Here is a 12,098-nt window from a genome sequence, read left to right on the forward strand (position 1 = left end):
ACGTGTGCTTCCCTCAGGCCTAAACGTGGACCGAAAGTGGGCTGCAATTTAATTGCGTCAGCCGGGTCTGAACTCAAGACCTCTTGGCTCTGATACCATGTAGAAGTGCATGCTCTAGCCAATGCAACCAAAAGACCGATCTGATGAAAAAGACTAGGCAGCACATTATACGTCAACAGAAACAAAGCAGGTCCCTTCATTAATTTACTGCAAAGGCAATGCATTTTGTTTGTTGGGCTACCAGGAGCAGCAGAGTGGAAACAAGTACTAGCATGAAGCGTCCAAGTAAGTAGTGGGCCCCTGCTGTAAGTTTGAAACGCTGTGTCACCCTTGCCAACGTTGAAAATAATCGACCCGACGTGGACAGCAACAAGTCCTCTCTCCTTGTCGTCCCTTCTCCGGCGACAAGTCGAGCCTCGGGTATGACTACGAATCGAGCCGCGGCAGGAAGCTCTGATTTTGGGTTGTTCTGTCAATTTAGAGGAGGAGCTCGCCAGTAGGAATGATTTGGGTTGTGCTTCGGCAATTTGTTTCATTAATTAGTCTGGGAATACTATACGTGAGATTCTGAATTTTATTGTTTTATGCTTATGTTCAGAATGTAGGTGCCAATGCTTTGGAGTACTTGGGCATCCACCATGAACTTGAGATTGAAGAGGGGAAAGGTGTGGCCGCTCCCGGGAGTAGAAAATCCAGTCTCAATTACAATCCACTGAAAAATAAATTTCTGTGACTTCCCTATGCATGGTGCATCAAACATCATTTGTTGATTCCTACAAGCTTGTAGAATTAAAGATGTCATGACACCCCAATCCTACCATTTTGCTATTCACATGTCAATCAAATCCTATGAATCAAAGAGGCCTTAATTCAGGTTGTCTCTGTTCGGCAGGAGCGGATGGTATAAATTGTAACACAATGATTAATCATTATGTTGATATTTTTTAAATGAATCATTTAATATATAGACGTGCAAATATATCAAGTAAGCAAGAGAATGTATCATTATGTTGATGTTAATATATAGACGTGCAAATATATGTTGAACCTAAAAGCATAAAAAAAATCAATGAAGCATCTCCAACGCTTGCTTAATCTCGGTTTCTCAGTAATTTTTTCAGTACCAGTTTAAAATACTCTCCGTGAATAAATATAAGAGCGTTCAGATCACTAAAATAGTGTTCTAATTGCTCTTATATTTCTTTACAGAGGAAGTAGTTGATTGATTAAAATATCAGCTATAGCTTCCATCAAACCGTTCTTTTTTCTCACGAATCCGAAAATTGTCATTACTCGTCTTTGACCTGAACTTTCCTTTTGTAAACTTTGCAGTTATAGCGCAGTACAAATTTTTGGAGCATCGTCCAAATCAAAAAAAAAAAAAAATCTCATTTTACATGTATCCAGATGGTCTGAAATTCTAAACCGTATCAGGTTTAATTTTGTGGACCACTCTCTCATCCTGTTTAAGCAACTCAGCCTAGATTTTGCATGTACAAACACTTCATTTCATCTCATCCATGCGTAAATTTTAAATTGTGACCTACTATTCAATTGAATTTCAGGACTTTTTCGAGATTTTGGCATATCAAACTTCCAGTCCCCAGCCGCCCTACTCTGTATCACGTCGATGTGCACTCTTGCTGCTGCAGTAGCCTTTGACATGGGTAGCCTCTCCACACCTGCACTCGCATATATTGATACATAGTACATATTTACAGATGCACAAGGCAACCATCCTAGCCGATGCAAAGCAGCAATCAGCAAGATACTCCTATTGCAAGGGAACTGTAGCAAGATACACATCACTATTTGGCTGAAAACAACCTTTGAAGCAAAACTTACAATCACTCACTCATAGAACCAGGTGTAAAGACACTTGGCAGGTTGTGGCATCAGACCTCAGTAAGGCCCAAAAAAATATAAGAGCAATGCCTTGAGTGAATAGAAGTAGTACTCTAGAGTTATGCTGGAACCACTAGCAGAGTAAACAAACAGAGTCCATGGAAAATCTTCAAGTAAGACGAGCTAAACATTCTTTCTGCTATAATTATTCTTGTAAGAAATAAAACGCAGTCCAGAAAATTAAGGTGATTCAAGTGCTTGTGCTTCAACAATGCCCTCATCCCACCGTCCTTGAACCCACCTGAAAAGTTATGAACAGAGTGAGATAAACAGCTGAGAAAGTGACACAAAGTAAGTATCGCACAAAACCAGAAAGCCCCATGATCTTTGCAACCATACTGAAAACACATTTAACAAGCCAAGCTTCTATATTTATTTCATAACCATCGACAACAATCCCACTCATTTATGGCCATACATCTCAATTGCATTCTCATTCTAACCAAGATAAGATGTCATAGCACAGATGCTTAACAGGCTGGCTCAGTCTTTGTCTGCAGTCTGACATATCACACAGAGTTTACAAAGAGATGTAGCTCAATTGCACAGGAAGGAGAATTCACTTTAACCCAACCCCAATAAGAGAAGTAAAATATGGGATATTGATCGCAAGTAAAATATGGGATATTGATCGCAAATATTGAACGTCACAGTCACCTGCCATAACCATGTGACAGATTTGCCAGTGAAGATGAAACCTGCCGTGCGGCACTAGAACCCGAGAATTATAATTATAAGGTACAGCTGCTTAAAACACTTGTCAAACTAAAAAAATAAAAGACACGCTCTTACGATTTGACACGTCACCTCTCTTATAATATAAGTTCACTTCACAATTTTGTATCAGTTATCTATACAAACTAATCTACAACTTTACGGTTATCACGAAAATTTAATTCAATCATGTCCAGAGGTTGAAATTGTGGTACAAGATAAATGGGCTACAGTGAAGAAAAAGAGAGTAATGCACATGAGAAGAGGTTGAATTCAGATTGCATAACTTGTGATCTACCCAACCAATCTTCGTATACTTCTGATCTTTTTGGTATGGTAATGAAACTATATACTCCCTCCATCAAGAAATATAAGAGTGTTTAGATCACTACTTTAGTGATCTAAATGCTCTTATATTTCTTTACAGAGGGAGTACAATCTAATAAGAATATAGTTTGGAATCTACAATCTACCTAGACATCCATTTTCAAAATGAAGACTGGAAATTGGGCACAACATACTAATAGCTACTCCCTCCGTTCCAAAATAGATGACCCAATTTTGTACTAAAGTTAGTACAAAGTTGAGTCATCTATTATGGAACGGAGGGAGTAAAAGATAGGCACACCAAGATCTATTTGTCCTGTGTTCCATCATTTCTCTCAAGTTAGGCTGGAAGCTAAATACAGGCAACACAGATTGTTGTGCAACAAGACCCAAGTTAGCACCAACTGAATGTTTTTATTATTTCCAGCCGCAACTAAAGGAAATTTCATTTCATTTCAGGATAACAAAAGAGCCTTACAATGCAGCAAGGTAAACTTTGTGCAGTATCAGCTGATTGATATCCAAATTCATTTCTAATAACAATATCGTAACCTCACCTTTCATACACGCACATTCCCTTTTCTTACTTCTTCTTCCCCTTTCCTTGACCGCCCTTCGCCAAAATGGCCCGATGGGGCCTCCGCCTCCGCGTAAAAGCAAACTCCCCAAGCTTATGGCCGACCTTCCCCTCGGTGATCTTGCAACGGACGTGAGTCTTGCCGTTGTAAATGAGAACGGTGGAACCGACGAACTCCGGCAGAATGGAAGACCTGCGGGACCAGATCTTCTTGCCGTTGAGATTCTCCCTCTTGTTCTTTATTCTTTGCAGGAACGCGTCGACGAACGCTCCCTTCCATAGAGGCCTTGAGCTGCACACACACACACACAGCAGGGCAGGACATACATTCGGTTCAATTTCAATGTTGAGCGGATCAGCTAGTTATCTGTGTTTGCACATACGTAGTGAGCTGAGCTTGTGATGGTGGTTACCTGAAGGCGCGAGTGACTGGTCCGAAGGCGGAGAGCAGCGGAGATGTGGCGTGCTGGGCCCTGGGCGCCTGACCAGATCGCGCGCGCGGTGGAACAAACCAACAAATCAGATCAACATCGGCTCAGGAACAACCAAGATTTGCATTTGAGCAAGGGGCAAGAGTTGGAGGGGGAGGCGGCACCTGAGAGATGGCCGCGGCGGCGGCGGGGAGGGCGTGGCCGGACCTGGCGAACCTGGAGGCGATGAGAGAAGCAATCGCCATGGCTGCTGCGCTCAGGCGTGGGATCGGCTCCCCGTAGGAGCGGGTGGCGGCGGCGTGGAAAGACGGAGAGGAGGAGGAGGAGCAAATCTTCCTTACCTGGAACCACACTGTAAGCGGGCCGTGGCCTTTGGCCCAACCCGTCAGATGAAGATGGACCAGGCCTATTTTCCTGTGTGGAAAAAAAAGGAGCTAATCTTTGCGATGAAGCCCCTGGACTTCGAGTAAATTTGTATGGCTTTATTAACAAAGAATTTGTTGAACTTAGCATTGATGGGCACAACTACCTCGCCTGGAGTTCGGATGTTGAAATCGTACTGCAAGAAAGAGGTTTGGGAAACACAGTCGCCGAAGGTGCAGTCGAGGGTACGCCCCCGACAAGGACCGAGAATTTGCAGGTTCTGCATTTTCCAGGGCATCATCTCTACACTATTCTCAAGAATGAGTACCTGTAGGAGAGGGACCCCAAGACTCCTTGGATTTCCCTGAAGGATAGACCAGAAACTCAGGTACACCATTCAACCTCGTGCAGAGCATGAGTGGATGAACTTGAGATTCATGGACTTCAAAGCTGTCGTTGAGTATAAGTCGGCACTGCATAGGATTTGCACATAATTTGGCAAATGGTGTATGTTTCTTGACCAGAATTTTGCTATGTTTCTGGTGGTGCACTTTGTTCTCAAATTTGAGCAAACCAAACTCATGTTTGCACCAAGTTTGGGCAAAGCACCCCCTCACTTTGTCCTATGCACAACTTTCACATCCTTTGTACAATCCCATGTATTTTTATATGCATTTGGGCCTGCTCAAACCTTGCATTCTAGAAATGCAAATGGTTTTCCAATTTGTTGCTCCCAACATCATTTAGTTCCTGGTTACACTTGTAGCCTTTCGATTCTTGTTTCGATCATATCTAGAGTTCTGTAACTCCATTTGTGATGTCCTTTATATGCATTTGTAGTGGAATTATGTGTATCCATGGTCATGCATAGTTAAGAACTTGTACCTATTGTTCTGTCCAGAAACATTACAACAATTAATTTGCATATGAAGTTTCACTTGATTTCTACCACACTTGGATCAAGGCTTCATTTAACTTTGCTAAGTTGTAGGTTTCCATGTTAAGACCATTAACTTGCCATGCATCATGTTGATTGTGCATTATGCCATGCCTTGTTGTTTACCATATCGTCTGCTTATTTCCAGTTTTGCTTTTTCCCAATAGCTCTCAGTAACGACACGTAGTGCGAGGATTTGCTTGACTACGCTTCGTGGTTTCGATCTTCTTCAAAACGGGATTCCGGGCAGGAATGATCTTTACCTTGGAAAACATTACTAGCTTTGTTTACTAGATGTCCTGATGCTATTGTTTGGTCTCGCTACCTACCACTTGTTTGCAAGCCTCCCATTTGCCACTTGTCTAGAAATTGTGTTGCTTATTTCTCTTGCCTCTTAGGCATATTTGCTTCTTATCCGTACTTGGATTGTGCCTTGTGGATGATGCTTGTAATGTAATGTTGGGTCATGTGGCCTTTGATTGGTGATATAGCTATGTATTACATTTGTATGTCATATGTTTATCCTTGTATCTCGAGTAGGGCGTTTCGGTGCCCATGCTCATCTGCACCCGGTTAAAAAAACATAAAAAATTCAAAATAATTTCAAATAATTCCAAATTTTTTTGTGCGGTAGACAATTTGATGCGTGAGGCCCGCTCCAAATTTCAAGTCATTTGGACATCTGAGAAGCTCTCAGAAAAAAAGACAAATAGGGCCAAAACAGTACATGAACATTAAACATTTTTACAGACCCCTAATTTGTCTTTTTTGCTGAGAGCTCCTCAGATGTCCAAATGATGTGAAAATTGGAGCGGACCTCACACATCAAATTGTCTACCACAAAAAAAATTAGAATTTTTTGAATTTTTCTAGTATTTGTTTTGATTTTTTTCGCCAGCACGGGTGCAGAGATGGATTTTCGTTGTATCTCATCTTTTCATGTGTAGTTGTATTTGTTGTGATGTCCACCTTGTTTCTGACATGTTACACTTGCGTGTATGATATTAGTCACATGTTGGGGCAACCGATATGCGCTTCTATCCTTAGCGAGGATTGAAAAATGTTCAATGAGACTAGGACCGCATGTTGGGCGTTACACAACAGTAAGGCAAGATGCATCTGAAATAGTCACACACTTTGCGTGGGATATGAACGTGTTGCTAAAGTCAGTCATTTACCAACTACAGCCATTAAAACAACTCCCATAACATGGGCTATTGTGGTCTAGGGTTAGAGAAGGGCCGAGGGAGGCTTCGGATACCTCCTAGTCATGGTTGAAAAGTTCAACAAGTTGAAAGAGGCAAAGCCGGTAACTAGGCAAGCTATCGAGCCGGCCAGCAAGTTCCTATCAGGTGTCCTACACCGTTACGGCATGCTCCATAGCATCAGCACGGACAACAGGAGGAATTTCACGTCCAAACAGTTCAAATATTATTGCGCTTCATGCAGCATTACATTAAACTTTGCTTCTGTGGCGCATCCGCAATCCAATGGGTGTATCGAGCAGGCAAATGGGTTGTTCCTCAGTGGATTAAAAATGGTGTTGGTCACATCAAAGGAAGCCGACGGGAAGTGGATGAACGAGCTCGATTCTGTCCTGTGGAGCCTCGCGACTACGCTAACTGACCTACCGACTACACTCCTTTTATGGTATATGCATCAAAGCCATCCTTCTCAGTGACATCAAACACGATGCTCCCCGACTACATCGCTACATGGAGCATGGCGCTGAGCTGGAGTGTCAGGATGACATAGATCCCCTGGAGGAAGCACGGGGGATCGCAGTAGCCAGATTGGATATCTACTAGCATCAACTTCGCCGCTATCAAGCGCGTGAGGTATGAGGCTAGGCATTCAACATCGGCGACCTCATTTTACGTATGATACAGGACACGAAGGGGCTTGACAACCTTTCTCCGCCAAGGTACGGACCCTTGATCATGCACAAAGTGCTATAGAATGGAGCATACTGTATTCGATGCATTGAGACCGTCTTCCTCGCGACGAACCCCTGGAACATTGCCCTGCTATGTTGCTTTTATGCTTAGTTCTTTTTATTTTTAGTTTAGATTATTGTTTAGCTCAATCCAGACATTATTGTATGAATTAAATGAAGTTTATCTGTCCCCAAGTCGAAGAATCATATATGCTTGCTACCTCTTGAGCACTGCGTTGTTTTTTCCCTTGAAGAGGAAATGGTGATGCAGTAAAGTAGCGTAAGTATTTCCCTCAGTTTTGAGAACCAAGGTATCAATCCAGTAGGAGACCACGCTCAAGTCCCTCGCACCTACACAAACAAATAAGAACCTCGCAACCAACGCGATAAAGGGGTTGTCAATCCCTTTACGTTCACTTACGAGAGTGAGATCTGATAGATATGATAAGATAATATTTTTGGTATTTGTATGATAAAGAGAAATAAAGATGCAAAGCAAAATAAAAGGCAATGGAAATAGCTAAGTGTTGGAAGATTAATATGATGGAGAATAGACCCGGGGGCCATAGGTTTCACTAGTGGCTTCTCTCAAGAGCATAAGTATTACGGTGGGTGAACAAATTACTGTCGAGCAATTGATAGAATTGACCATAGTTATGAAAATATCTAGGTATGATCATGTATATAGGCATCACGTCCGTGACAAGTAGACCGACTCCTGCCTGCATCTACTACTATTACTCCACACATCGACCGCTATCCAGCATGCATCTAGAGTATTAAGTTCATAAGAACGGAGTAACGCTTTAAGCAAGATGACATGATGTAGAGGGATAAACTCATGCAATACGATATAAACCCCATCTTGTTATCCTCGATGGCAACAATACAATACGTGCCTTGCTGCCCCTGCTGTCACTGGGAAAGGACACCGCAAGATTGAACTCAAAGCTAAGCACTTCTCCCATTGCAAGAAAGATGAATCTAGTAGGCCAAACCAAACTGATAATTCGAAGAGACTTGCAAAGATAACCAATCATACATAAAAGCATTCAGAGAAGATTCAAATATTGTTCATAGATAATCTTGATCATAAACCCACAATTCATCGGATCTCGACAAACACACCGCAAAAGAAGATTACATCGAATAGATCTCCACGAGAATCGTGGAGAACTTTGTATTGAGATCCAAAGAGAGAGAAAAAGCCATCTAGCTAATAACTATGGACCCAAAGGTCTGAGGTAAACTACTCACACATCATCGGAGAGGCTATGGTGTTGATGTAGAAGCCCTCCGTGATCAATGCCCCCTCCGGCAGGACGCCGGAAAAGGCCCCAAGATGGGATCTCACGGGTACAGAAGGTTGCGGCGATAGAATTAGGTTTTCGTGGATGCCTCTGATGGTTTGGGGGTACGTAGGTATATATAGGAGGAAGAAGTACGTCGATGGAGCAACGTGGGCCCCATGAGGGTGGAGGGCGTGCCTGGGGGGGGGGGGGGTAGGTGCGCCCCTGCCTCGTGCTCTCCTCGTTGCTTTCTTGACGTAGACTCCAAGTCCTCTGGATCACGTTTGTTCCGAAAATCACGTTCCCGAAGGTTTCATTCCGTTTGGACTCCGTTTGATATTCTTTTTCTGCGAAACACTGAAATAGGAAAAAAAACAGCAATTTGGGCTGGGCCTCCGATTAATAGGTTAGTCCCAAAAATAATATAAAAGTGTATAATAAAGCCCATTAAACATCCAAAACAGAATATAATATAGCATGGAACAATCAAAAATTATAGATACGTTGGAGACGTATCAAGCATCCCCAAGCTTAATTCCTGCTCGTCCTCGAGTAGGTAAATGATAAAAACAGAATTTTTGATGTGGAATGCTACTTGGCATAATTTTCAATGTAATTATCTTAATTGTGGTATGAATGTTCAGATCCGAAAGATTCAAGACAAAAGTTTAATATTGACATAAAAATAATAATACTTCAAGCATACTAACTAAGCAATTATGTCTTCTCAAAATAACATGGCCAAAGAAAGTTATCCCTACAAAATCATATAGTCTGGCTATGCTCTTCATCACATAAAGTATTTAATCATGCACAACCTCGATGACAAGCCAATCAATTGTTTCATACTTTTGGTGTTCTCAAACTTTTTCAATCTTCAGGCAATACATGAGCGTGAGCCATGGACATAGCACTATATGTGGAATAGAATGGTGGTTGTGGAGAAGACAAAAAGGGAGAAGATAGTCTCACATCAACTAGGCGTATCAACGGGCTATGGAGATGCCCATCAATAGATATCAATGTGAGTGAGTAGGGATTGCCATGCAACGGATGCACTAGAGCTATAAGTATATGAAAGCTTAACAAAAGAAACTAAGTGGGTGTGCATCCAACTCGCTTGCTCACGAAGACCTAGGGCATTTTGAGGATGCCCATCTGTAAGTGCATCTAGTGCCCCTAAGTGATTTTGGTGTATTGAAGACTTATAGGTTAAGGGACTGATGCGTTTGTGAGTGTACACAGGTCTATAAGTCTATGAGGAGTTTGATATTTACAGAGAAATTCGACCCCTAAAAATGAAGTTCTTCGATTGAAGACTTTGGATTTCTGAAGACTTTCTGAAGACTTCGAAAGTGAAGAAATTAGTGTGACCTTGAAGACTTGGTATTCATTCGAGGAACATGAAGCGTGAAGACTTTTGTTTTCGTTGTTTCATTTTCTTTTTCTTGAGTCACAGGAAACACCGTACTGTTAAAGGGGGTCGAGGAAATACTAAGGAAAAATTTCCATGTGATGATCAACTCAAAATCCTAAACCTACCAATCCCTTCGAGTGAAGCCATTGGAAATCTCATACAGTTCGGTCAATTTCTTCAGTGACAGAGACGAAGTTATTCTGGTCTCTAAGGAATTTGTTCTGACTGAGGAGTTAGGAATTCGCCAGTGTGGATTGGCTACACAGTGAGGAACATGATAGCCCTGAGGAATTTGATAGTCAAATTTCCGACCGTTGCTGTGCTACGCGCCAGCTGTCCCAAAATATCTACCCACCTAACGGTCATATCATTGAAGGGCATTTATGTCTTATCATGTCGGGCTGCTCCCTAGGCTATAAATAGCCGCCCCCTACAACCACTAGCTGGTTGGCTGCTCCGAGAGAAACTGACACTTGTCATTTGAGAGCATCCCATCCTCCGAGGACTTTGAGCGAAAATCATCAAGTGAGGAAACCCAAACCCAAACACCTACAAACCCAAAGTGATTGAGCATCACTGAAGAGATTGATCCTGCGTGGATCCGACGCTTGTTACCTTTGAAGACTGTGCTTCTTCCAGACGGTTAGGCGTCATGGTCTAGAGCATCCAAGAGGAATTGTGGATCGCCGAGTGACCGAGTATGTGAAGGTTTGGAAGTCACCTGAAGACTTACCACGAGTGATTGGGCGAGGTCTGTGTGACCTTAGCTCAAGGAGAATACAGTGAGGACTGTGTGTCCTCAGGTTTAAATACCTAGCCGCTCCAACCAGACATACAACTGAGACAGCAATTGGAACTGGTCTACCAAATCATTGTCTTCACCAAGCTTACTGGTTCTATTTCCTCAACTCTTTCATTTCCTCATAACTGTGTTGTGCACTTGTTCATATCTGTGTTTGAAGACTTTGACTGAAGACTTTCTCAATTTCCTCAGTTCAATTTCTTTAGTCTGTTTGTCTTCATCCTGTGTCATCCTGTGTTTACACTCTCTGTACTCCGTGCTTGTCTTCATTTCGTGATGATGACCATGCTTGTGTTCTGTTATGTTTATTTTGATTACTTATTCCGCTGCAAGTAGTTCTTCACTAAGGAATTTCCTCACCAGCAAATTCCTCAGTGAAGAATTCATAAAAATCACCTATTCACCCCCCTCTAGTCGATATAACGCACTTTCAATTGGTATCAGAGCAAGGTACTCCCTTGTTCTGTGTGATTTTGGTTTAACCGCCTGGAGTTTTAGTTATGTCGACCGCAGGTATGATCAAGGTCTCTGCTGGGTGTCCTACCTTCGATGGGACGGACTACCCTTACTGGAAGAATAAGATGCGGATGCATCTTGAGGCAATTGATAACGATCTCTGGTATGTTGTGGAAAATGGTGTTCCCTCAGTCACACCTTCTCTGAACGCTACTAATGTGAAGAGATTCAAGCAACTCGATTCTCAAAAGAAGAACATCATATGTGGTCATCTGAGCAAAGGGCAATATGGAAGAGTGAGTGCTTTGGAAACTGCTAAGCTTATCTGGGATAGGCTGTCCAAAGTCAATGAAGGAGTCTCAACACAGCGTGACTCTCGAGTTGACGTTCTTCGCAATCTCTTCAACTGCTTCAAAAGACTCGACAATGAAAATGTTCAGCAAACCTTCGATCGCCTCACTGACATCTCAAATGAACTTCAAGCACTTGGTGCCACTGACATCACCGACCATGAGGTGGTGAAGAAATTGCTGAGATCGCTTGATTCCTCATTTGATACTCTGGCATTGATGATACAAGAACGTGCTGATTACAAGTCACTTGATCCTGCTGATATCCTCGAGAGGCTAAACACTCATGAGTTCCAGCTTGCTGAGAAGAGAGATCTCTATGGTTTGAGCTATGGCAGATCACGTGCCCTGAAGGCCAAGGCTGTCTCTGAATCTAAAGGTGAAGATTCTGGTAGTAGCCTTGGTGATCCTGAAGAACTGAGCCAGGAGCTAGCACTGCTCGTGAAGAAATTCCAGAGGTTCTCAAGACGTGGTCGCTTTGGAAAATCCTCAAGGAGCAATGATTCCTCATCCAGTGACTACAAGAAGAGGCTATGCCACAAGTGCAAGAAACCTGGTCACTACATTCAAGATTTTCCTCAGTGGGAAAAGGAA

The 12,098-nt window shown here is 42.5% G+C and overlaps 1 protein-coding gene across 1 annotated transcript; it reads right to left on the reverse strand.

Moving 5' to 3' along the window:
* Positions 1-1,737: 1,737 nt before the first annotated feature.
* On the reverse strand, positions 1,738-4,324 carry LOC109766783 (small ribosomal subunit protein uS19m). Its single transcript, XM_020325569.4, has 4 exons — positions 4,119-4,324; positions 3,937-4,004; positions 3,504-3,815; positions 1,738-2,146 (listed from the first exon to the last, which is right to left on the reverse strand). The coding sequence occupies exons 1-3, from the start codon at positions 4,197-4,199 to the stop codon at positions 3,530-3,532; spliced, it is 435 nt and encodes a 144-aa protein (XP_020181158.1). The 5' UTR covers positions 4,200-4,324; the 3' UTR covers positions 1,738-2,146; positions 3,504-3,529.
* Between the last annotated feature and the right edge of the window lie 7,774 nt (positions 4,325-12,098).

This window comes from Aegilops tauschii, chromosome 3, assembly GCF_002575655.3.
Source record: "Aegilops tauschii subsp. strangulata cultivar AL8/78 chromosome 3, Aet v6.0, whole genome shotgun sequence".
NCBI classification, from domain to species: Eukaryota; Viridiplantae; Streptophyta; class Magnoliopsida; order Poales; family Poaceae; genus Aegilops; species Aegilops tauschii.

Excerpts from the sequence above, each read along its gene's own strand:
- LOC109766783 (XM_020325569.4), bottom strand. The coding sequence starts at position 4,199 with ATGGCGATTGCTTCTCTCATCGCCTCCAGGTTCGCCAGGTCCGGCCAC. Across the intron at positions 4,005-4,118 it reads CCGCCGCGGCCATCTCTCAG|GCGCCCAGGGCCCAGCACGC; the intron begins GTGCCGCCTCCC and ends CGATCTGGTCAG. Across the intron at positions 3,816-3,936 it reads CCAGTCACTCGCGCCTTCAG|CTCAAGGCCTCTATGGAAGG; the intron begins GTAACCACCATC and ends GTGTGTGTGCAG.